Source organism: Oculina patagonica, unplaced genomic scaffold (assembly GCF_052425735.1).
Source record: "Oculina patagonica isolate OP01 unplaced genomic scaffold, crgOcupat unplaced181, whole genome shotgun sequence".
Lineage (NCBI taxonomy): Eukaryota > Metazoa > Cnidaria > Anthozoa > Scleractinia > Oculinidae > Oculina > Oculina patagonica.
Window position 1 is genome coordinate 3997 of NW_027557858.1, and position 9967 is coordinate 13963.

The following is a 9967-nucleotide window of genomic DNA, read 5'->3' on the forward strand; positions in this document are numbered from 1 at the left end:
TCATTCTTCTTCAAAAAGCCGTGCGTAGGTTTTAGGATTTTGACTTCTATAAAGCGCCAAAGCAAGTTTTATCAACGCTACTTGACCAATTTGAGTCCTTTCTTCTCTTATTGTGAGCGTTCTCGAATTCAAATTTGCCGCTTTTGCGAATTATGAATAATTAATGATGTCCACGCATTCTGCCCTAAGGAGAAAGTCTCTGTTTACAATTTGTCCCTGTAGCATGTTAAAGCAGTTCAGTGAACTTCAGGAGAAAATTTGGCGGGAATAACTCTTCGGGTACTAGAAAATAATGCTTGTTTTGTTACTACTTCAAAGGTTTCAGAAATATAATTATAACATACACATGACGCAATAGATAGTTTTATCGTTTTTTTATTTTGTATTCTGTTTTACTCAGCATCAACACCTGCATTAATGGTGAATTTCCGGATACAAACGACCTGCAAGATTTGAAGATAGAAAATTAAAATAAGGAATATTGCAGAAAACGTTTGTTTGTGTAGTTGTCGACAGATTTAACTTAGTATCTATATCTTTTACCCTACTATAAATGATTCAGAATTTTTTTTAAAACAAATAATACTGATGTAATCTATGACACTGTTAGTCATATAAAATGCGCATGTATCCATCTATCGAGAAAACATTATTTTATGATATTTGCAGTCGAAGAAAATGCAAAGTATCTTTACCCTCAATTTCTACAGACAATAACTTGCCTGGACACACCTTGTTTGGCAGGTCAACACATGCGACAGGTCTTTGCGCAATTCGCTTTAGCCCAATCCTTATGGTGACAGTAATATGACTGACAATAGGGGAACACATCTTTACAGTTGCCTGAAATGATAAGCTTAGTGGTTTGAGTTATTGCAATAACCGTTTATGGTGTGTATGTTGTGCGAGGATTTTTTATGTTCTCAAAACTTTTTCAATAGTTACATTGAAAAACCGAAAAAACTAACTTAAGTAATACGAGTGCAAAGTTAAATAAAGTTTTCACTCATCATTGCTTGAAGTTCCAGACTTTCGGGACTAGCCCATCAAAAATATGTTTCTCGTGGACACATAAATACCTTCAAAGACAAAAGCGTTTCCCAAAAAGAATTCTCACAGATTGGTTACTACTGAATTAGCGCCAACACTTCTTCACGCCTATCCCTTCTATCTCTTTATTGTTTAAGTAATTTACACTTGTAATTTTGCATTTCAAATAAACGTTGTTGTTGTTGTTGTCTCTTTAGTTGTTGCTGTCTCTTTAGTATGGTATGTGATATATTTTTCGTAAGTTACAACGACAATTGCTTTTTGGCAATATAATATGATCACCAACCTCCTCCCCCTCCACCACCCCCTGGTGTGGTTGGTCGTGTTGTAGGAGGCAATGTTGCTGGTCCTGTGAGACAGAAATAGCAAACAGAACTCAAACGTTATATCTTCCAGTAATGATATGGTGTAAAGTTTGATAGGCTCTTGGTAAATCTCTATTTTCATGCTGTGAATGCAATGAAATGATCGCTTGTACGAATGTATATTCTGCATACAGAAGAACCCCGGTAACTCGAGCTCTGAAGGAAATTAAAACGAAAAACAGTTCGAGTTATCGGGGTCGATTGAATATTCAATTTGCCATGTTAAAAATTGATAGTTAACTGATTTTTCAGCACTTCAGTATACATACAGTGCAAATTAGTCAGAAACTGTAAAGCGATTACAATACAGTACTGTTCATGTATGTATGATCCTACGATCGGGAAATAACTGTTAATAAGCCATCTGCTCATTGTACTAATTTATATCAAGTTGCTGTAGTAGTATTGTTAGTTTTAGTGTTTAAATCCGATAATACGACAAGAATTGGTGATAGGATATTTTAGTGGGCATCCGTGGCCAGTTGCAAGAACCAGAATTCGAGTTTTTGGAGTAAATTTTGATCAAGGAAACGAAATTTAGCTCAAGTTAACGGGGAATTTGAGTTATCTGAGATTTAACCGAGTTAAAATGACTGAAAAGTGGGGTGAAATCATTGGAAATGGATAAGTAAGAGTTAGCGGGGAGTTCGAGTTATCCGAGTTTGAGTTACCGGGGTTCTACTGATAACGGCAAGTAATTCACCAAACGCATATAGCTACATGACGAACTGTTTGCAATATTAAGGGCTTCCTTTGAAACATATTTTAAACGGTGAAGCAGTTGAAACACCTTTCCGCCGGTCCACATATAATAGTGATTAAACTCGATCGATCTTAGAATCTTGATCTTCTTTTATAAAGCAAAACCTCCTACTTGAAGTGCACCTTGTAATTCTTAGGAGGTCGAAATATCTACACAACTTCAGAATAGCTACAAATCATTCCTTGTTTGATAAACTTATGTCTCTTATTGCCCCCTTTTGCTGTCAATACAAGTTTGTTGCGAAACATTATAACTTATTCTGCCGCCAGAAATTGAAATCCATCCGCATATAATCCGATGACAACATGACTTGAAAAAAGAACGCCTGATCACAAGTTACCTCCCCCTCCTCCGCCGCCACACTCTCCCTTGTACAGTAGGTTTCCCTGCTGGGCATCAATTGGACTTAAACCTCTCCGCTGACCAAGTGTAACCTGGGAATTAAAAGTACAAAATGATGTTGTCTACTTGACAAATTTTAAAGTAGCTTATAAGAATTATATATCTGGAGCGCTTTCCTTTCCTTTCCTTCCTTTTTTTCCGTGGGAATTAAAATGGAACGGGCCTTTCCACTGGAAATTTAAGGTATTCCGCTTTTTCCGTTTTCCCGGTTTGACCGGAAATTTACTGTTCCAGTTGCTACGACCAGACTGTTCGTTCGCCGAGCAAGGTCATCATCTGAGCCTAAGAACGCTAAAATTTACCTGTTAATCGATTCAAATTTATCCGAAATTCCTGTCGAGTGTAGATAGAGGTCGTTTCTTCTCTAAGGGCGAGGGTTTTTCCCTTGAACTTTCTTCAAGTCTTCATGAAGAAGGAAGATAATGTGGAAAAGTTTCACCTTCGATCACCATGTTTTTTTCGGACCCAGGCTCTTCACAGTTCTATCAAAACGGGACTTTTTAAAAGGAACGTTTACGTGATGGGAAGATTTGCACTGTTCCATTTGCCAAAAAATTCTCACCGAAAATTCCATGCAAATGGAAAGCTCCCCTGAGCATCAAGTGTTTCCAATATTTTAAACAAGAAAATTAGACAATTTTATTTTTACGAGATCTTGCTTAACTTACTACAATGTGATTGTGATTGGTTGTAGTAAGAAAAGTAAAAAAAAAAAGCAGGCGCAGATCTTAAAGCAACGGTTTGGACAAGAAATCAAATTGTTAGTAACGTGTTACACAGTTTGGTAAATCGTTTAATATTTTCTGAGTTGCCCACATCGCGAATCGCAAAAATAAAGGGGAAGCCACGAGCCATGCGGCCCACACTACAGGAGCTTATCCCGGTTTCCGTAGCATTAAGCGGCTAGGGATATTTCTACTTCCCCCCTGAATGGGATGCTAGTCCATCGCAGGGTTCCACCCCAGCATTATGTCGCCGGTACCCATTTATACACCTGGGTGGAGAAAGGCACTATGAGAGTAGTGTCTTGCCCAAGAACACAACACAAGTGACCCCGGACCATTCGATCCGGAGTCTGGCGCACTAACCATTAAGCCACCGCGCCTCCCATAAAATCGCGATGATAACTACCTATAATTTCAGAAGAAATGTCATTAAACAACCTTTGCTTGTCGAGGGAGCCTTGTTTGTTGGTTCTCGTCCTTGCTCCGAGGGTTTTTCTCCGTGTTCTCTGGTTTTCCTCCCTCCACAAAAACCAACACTTCCAAATTCCAATTCGATCGGGAATACACGGCCCCACAAGCTTATAGCTTTAATCCTTACCGTGTCTAAATAAAGGTAATTTTTTTAAGTGAAAAACTGAACTTGTCCATGACTTAACGTACCCCAGGTTTCTTAGCGACGATGGTAGGTTTTCCGTTCTTTGAAAACGACGTGCCCCGATAATGCATCACACTGCCGTAGTCATAGTCAGTTCCAAGAGAGTCGATAGTTGATTTGGGATACTTGTTGAAGTTGCGCTCTTTTCCTAAAACAAAATGAAAATTATTAAAATAAAGTATGTATATATTTCTTTAAAATGAACTGCGGGCGTGATAGAAGGATGCCATGTAACGAAAAAATCTAAGGTAGGTTAATAATAATAATAATAATAATAATAATAATAATAATAATAATAATGAGCATCAGTGAACTACAGAAGATAACCTTGCTGGGTACAGCGCATATTTTGAGGAAGGCGTTGTCGAGCTAAAAACTGGCTACCCTTTAGTGCGCCAGGACCATGGTTTGGTCTCGAAGCTAAGGACTTTAAGCAAACATTACGTAAAGAACATAACATTAATAAACAATAATTCATAAAGAAAATACAAAAGAAATTAATGTTTAATGAGTGTCTTTATATCTGATAAAGACACGTCCAATTTTCTAGGCCAAAATAACCCCAAATCTAAATATTAGTGCAAGAATGAGTTGATCTTCATCAGATGATTTTTATGCCGTTCAATAAATTCGCAGTTCGTGTTTTATCAAGTCTAAAACACTCGGCTGCGCGTCGTGTTTTAAACTTGATAAAACACTCCTGCTCATTTATTAAACATTACATAATAATAATTGCCAACGAGACAGCCGAGCCAAGAGGCGAGGCTGTCGAGGCGGCAGAATCATAGAGCCGTGTGCGTATGAGTGTATAGGCAGAGAAAATCTTAAGTTCTGCGTAAGGGACTTTTTTTTACCATATTTGGGTGTAAGTAAACCCCATATTTGGGTTGTATTGTTCTTCCCAACTGGTTCCCAGTCTCTCACTCCTTGCTAGAGAGCAAATGACCAAAATGGCGTCCACGCGGCTCGCTGTTAAAATTTTCAATGTGGTCATTCATCCCTTTACCGATCAATACACCTTTAGGGAATTATAAATCGAAAGAGAATACCCTACAGAATATTCGACCGCCGAAAAAATGAACATCAAGGTCTTCAAAGCGATGAAATAATCTTTCGACTTTGGAGTCCTTTGATTTACGATCGAAGAGAGACATGAAAATCAAAAGCGGACTGTTGACTTCAAATAGAGTTTTCTTGACTAATGAGAATGCTGAAGTCGGGTAAATGCTCCCTTTTAGTGTTGATTGTGTTTATAGTAATTGTTTGACCGATGATTTATTCCAAATCAAATACCGTTTATTATATTTTATTTGGCACGCATTTTCGCTCCGCGTAGGAATAACATCAATACAAAGCGACGCTCACTTAAATTACTGCATGTCATACACACAAGAAAGTCAAAAGTTTTTTGCTTCTAACGGCAAATGTAATGTTAACTTGAATAAAAATTTTGTCTCCAAATAATCCTTGACCGTTCAAGTTTTGTTTTCTGTTCAAATTTTTCAAGTTTTGCGTAACTGAACATGACACTTCGCATGCGAGACTGAAATCTGACCCGTGCATTACTGTCTCTGATTACTGAAAATTATTTTTAAAAAAGCATCTTAGCAATTTTGATTTTGGGATCTGATTTATAAGAAGTTCTTGAAATGCAAGTATCCCTTTTGTGGACGGAAACATTTTAACCACCGCGTGTTGTAAAGTATTTAAAAAACAGTGATTAAACCTCATTTTTTGCCTACATTTTGTGACATTTTAACGTTGAAAAGAATTTAAAGATTTGTCAAGAGTTATCAATCTGTCAAACCCGTAGCCTGCGTAGCAGACATCTGTGTACGTTTTTAGTGTGTTTAAAAGAGTGCGCGATCGCGAGAATACGCGCGCTGGAAACTACGGCGCCTGCTACGCAGGCTATCAAGTCTGTGTCATTTATGAACACCAGAGAAATAGCACTTTTTTCGCATATTACCTAAAATACAATTTACCATATTTTGGTCATTTCAAATATAGTTCTATCAAAAACCACTCAATATCTGTTCTTATGAACAAACATGAGTATTTCGCTCGTTGGCACTTACCGATAGGTATAACTAGTAACATATATAGTGGGCAAATTTTTTAAAATGTTCAAATGCGCTTTACAAGATTTAAAACGGAATAAAAACACCTAACATTAAAAAGGGTTAAAATGTATGAGACCATTAACGGAAAATTCCTCCCTCAAGGTGCTGAACACAGTTTCCGCACTCTCTCTGGATTTGAGTCCAAACACGCGCGCTCAAGCTTAAGGCTTTGAGAGAAACTTAGAGAGAAACAAAATTTAATTGTTGCGCTGCGATCGTGCGGTTTTTTTTTTGTTTTTCAAAAAAGCACGATTTCTAAAGCACCAGTCATAAGAATTTAAATTTTTTTTGCAAGGTTGTGCTTTAGGAAGCAAGACCACTGCTGACTGCAAAAAATCTGAAATTAAACATGTGAAAAAATAAAAATTCCCTGGCCTCTATAAAAATTTTACTACATGTACTTCAGTGTTAAAAATCACAAAATATTTCAGAGTTTGTTGTACACAAGCGATGAAAAAATTTAATGACTGAATTTTGCTGAAATCGAGCGGAATTCAACTTTTTTGGTTGATTTATAATAAGCTGGGTTGCCATGGTAACGCAACATCGTCTTACGCGACACACAAAAATTACAAATGCAGTCCCTGTTCTTCTAAATTGCCAAATTTGAGCTCGTCAATTGCAACGGTTTGGGTGTGAGAGCAATATATAGGATACGTGCTCCAAAGATCGGAAGATTGTGTACAGCCACCTTAACTAACTTTACATTTAATACATTAACATGGATCATAAAGTGACTGTGCTCATGCAATCGGTTGCTATTTAATTTTCGTGCCTAACTTACCCGGCTTAATATTTTCCAACATGATTGTGACGTATTCGTCTCTGTCAGGACGAGACTGCTCGTGGTAGAAGCCCAGAGCGTGACCTAAAAAAAGAGGGGGAGGTCTCAGTCTGGCTAGTGAGATGGCGTAGAATCCTTCTTGTTGCTGAGCGACACCAAAAATCCGTCCGTAATCCGCCAAAGATCCTTTGCTCGATCGATACCTTTACTTCTCTAATTAAATCGCATGCTTCCGCCAAGAAAAAAAAAACAAAACGAAAGTCTCTTTCAGAACAGAAATTTAGTTTTAAGCAACTACGACAGCAACGCAGAGGACAACGTCAGTTTAAATTTCGTGACAATAAGCATCCATTCAGTTTGTCTATCGGTGTCAGAGATACCCACTAACTGGAAATGTTAAAAAAGATTTTAATTCCAAATATTTAAAAATTTGCCGTTGTGGTTCACGATGCGGGTGTAGTTTCACGATTTTTTTTCTTTCTTTCAGAACACGGCAAAGAAATATATAACGCAAGTGCAGAGCCATTGTTCTCCTTATTAAACATTTGCCCTCTTCCTGTGCCGTTGTTTTCCTGAGCGTTTACGAAATAGAACAACAACAACAATCTTTATTTTCTTTACTTAAAGTTTTTTTTTTTATTTAGACAGGCCCGCATGTAACCAGAGCTTGTCTTGGCGGCAAGTTTATTTATATTTAGAGCACGCGTCCTCGCTGTTCCGTTGTTGTCGTTGTTGTTGATGATGATGATGATGATGATGATGATGATGATGATGATGATGATCGATGATTGTTTATTTTTCTTTGCTGTTGTTGTTGTTAATTTTGAAATACAAGCGGTTGTAGGCTGACGCTCTTACAAACACGTCATCACGTCAAAACGCAATTTTTTGACCTATAGAAACTAATAAGCGGCAATAGTTTGTGCGTTCGTTTTCTGTTACACTGACCAATTTCGTGCGCTACTATTCCCTTGGTCCAACATCCTCGAGCAAGATTAATATCTTGCTTGCGTCCAGTTCTCCCCACATATGATGAACACCTAAAGAAAAATAGCACAAAGGTCCAAAGATAACTTTACACTTACTACAGTTGAACGATACTGACTTAAAAATTATTTTCGATGTTTTAACAGTCCATCTGCTCGAAGTACCACTTTGTATAATGTTTTTTTACGTATACGTTAACATATAAAGGATCATACACGGCTGCGCGGAGATGAAATTTATCTTCGAGTGATGCGCAAACGAGTGAGATATCGGTTTTGAACACGAGAAGATAAATTTCATATATCCAAGCAATCATGTATTATTCTGTTTAATATATAAACCTACTAATTACGTTGTTTTTGACGATTTTCCGAAGATTTCCAACCATTTTCCGAAACTTTCCGAAAAATTTCAAAATGTTGTCCGTAGGTCCTACGAATGATTCCGAACATTTTCCGATTTTTTCCGAATATTTCCAAAGTTTTCCGAAGATTGCCGAGGAAGATCCGAAGATATTTCAACCTAAGATCGATAAAGTTTGGCTTATTGAGCATTGAAACACGGCAACCTCTGCGAGCTGATTGGTCAAAAATGATATCACACATGTGTGTATATCATTTTTATTCACAGGTGTGATGCCATTTTTCTCGATTTGCTACCACTTGCTATACCACTGCAGTTTATATCATAAAATACAACTTACCCTCCACCAAGCTTAAAGTTTGCATAAGCTGCCTCGTTTGTCCTCTCCTTGAATCGTATGCAGGTTTTACTCGTCCATTCCTGCATTCCTGCTCGAATGGCCGACATAGCTCGAGAATCACCGGCTTTGAGGGGGAAAGGCAAAAATTAACCTTTTATATAACAATAACAGAAATGGACGTTAAAATGTAATTAAATTATTATCCAACTCCGGTGCAAATAATATTTGTACTCCAAAAGACCGGTGAGCCAGGTTACATGCAGTCTTCTTAATCATTCCGCGCGAAATATCAAAAAACGTGGAAAGTCGGAACTTCGGGAAAATAAAAAGGTTTTAAAATATAACCTGTTAAAAGAGTTAAGTGTGCAGTATGGCTGTGTATTTTCAATCCTCATTTGTATATTAACTCACCCTTCGGGCTTGCTAAGATACTGCGACTCGTTAAAGTATACAAAGAGATTACACACTGAAATTTCTTATAAGATACATTGAATGTCTGACAAAGTAAGCTGCTTAGTCCGTGTGATTGTACTTAAATCCTGGAAAAATAACAACACAATTTCGCCGGTGAGTTATTTTAAGGATGTTTTATGTACATGAGGCTAAAAATCACATCAAAATACTTACAAAGACTGGAGTCAATGACATAAGCCATCACACCGCCAGGCCATTTTCTGTTTCTAATTGAACCTCTTCCAAGTGGTTTGTCTACGTCCAGTCCCATCTCGGCTGCCAAGCGCTGCTCAGCTGTTAGGCGCATGTCTCCCTCAAACAGATCTGGGTCGTCAACAACAGCATTCTCTAGGGTATAAACAAACAGACAATGAGACTGACAAAGACAGACAGACAGACAGACAGACGTAAACGAAAGAAGGAAGGAAGGAAGAAAGGAACGAACGAACGAACGAACGAACGAACGAAAGAAGGAAAGAAGGAAATAAAAAATAAAAAAATAAAAAAAATAAAAAGAAGGAAAGAAGGAAGGAAGGAAGGAATAAAAGAAGGAAAGGAAGGAAGGAAGGAAGGAAGGAAGGAAGGAAGGAAGGAAGGAAGGAAGGAAGGAAGGAAGGAAGGAAGGAAGGAAGGAAGGAAGGAAGGAAGGAAGGAAGGAAGGAAGGAAGGGAGGGAAGGAAGGAAGGAAGAGGGGAGGGGAGGGAGGGAGGGAGGGAGGGAGGGAGGGAGGGAGGGAGGGAGGGAGGGAGGGAGGGAGGGAGGGTGGGAGGGTGGGAGGGTGGGAGGGAGGAAGGGAGGGAGGGTGGTGGGTGGGAGGAGAGAGAAGGGAAGGAGAAAGGGAGGGACTAGTTATTCACTAAAGAATGGATGACACGTTTTGATTGACATGATTTTGATTTACTTAGGACTTTATAATGATTTTTTCCAATTACCACCGTTTCTAAAAAAAAAAAAAGA

The 9967-nt window shown here is 38.2% G+C and overlaps 1 protein-coding gene across 2 annotated transcripts; it reads right to left on the minus strand.

The window, feature by feature from the left end:
• Positions 1–331: 331 nt before the first annotated feature.
• LOC144640093 (zinc metalloproteinase nas-14-like) lies at positions 332–9354 on the minus strand. Of its 2 annotated transcripts, none has more exons than XM_078499314.1 (9): positions 9185–9354; positions 8558–8681; positions 7816–7907; positions 6868–6951; positions 3966–4108; positions 2519–2612; positions 1337–1399; positions 733–843; positions 332–443 (listed from the first exon to the last, which is right to left on the minus strand). In XM_078499314.1, the coding sequence occupies exons 1-8, from the start codon at positions 9315–9317 to the stop codon at positions 746–748; spliced, it is 831 nt and encodes a 276-aa protein (XP_078355440.1). In that variant the 5' UTR covers positions 9318–9354; the 3' UTR covers positions 332–443; positions 733–745. The 2 variants fall into 2 exon arrangements, with proteins under 2 accessions (XP_078355440.1, XP_078355439.1); XM_078499313.1 differs by having other exon boundaries at positions 341–443; positions 723–843.
• Between the last annotated feature and the right edge of the window lie 613 nt (positions 9355–9967).

Excerpts from the sequence above, each read along its gene's own strand:
- LOC144640093 (XM_078499314.1), bottom strand. The coding sequence starts at position 9,317 with ATGCGCCTAACAGCTGAGCAGCGCTTGGCAGCCGAGATGGGACTGGAC. Across the intron at positions 4,109-6,867 it reads GTTGGAAAATATTAAGCCGG|GAAAAGAGCGCAACTTCAAC; the intron begins GTAAGTTAGGCA and ends ATTTTGTTTTAG. Across the intron at positions 844-1,336 it reads GGGTGGTGGAGGGGGAGGAG|GCAACTGTAAAGATGTGTTC; the intron begins GTTGGTGATCAT and ends TTATCATTTCAG.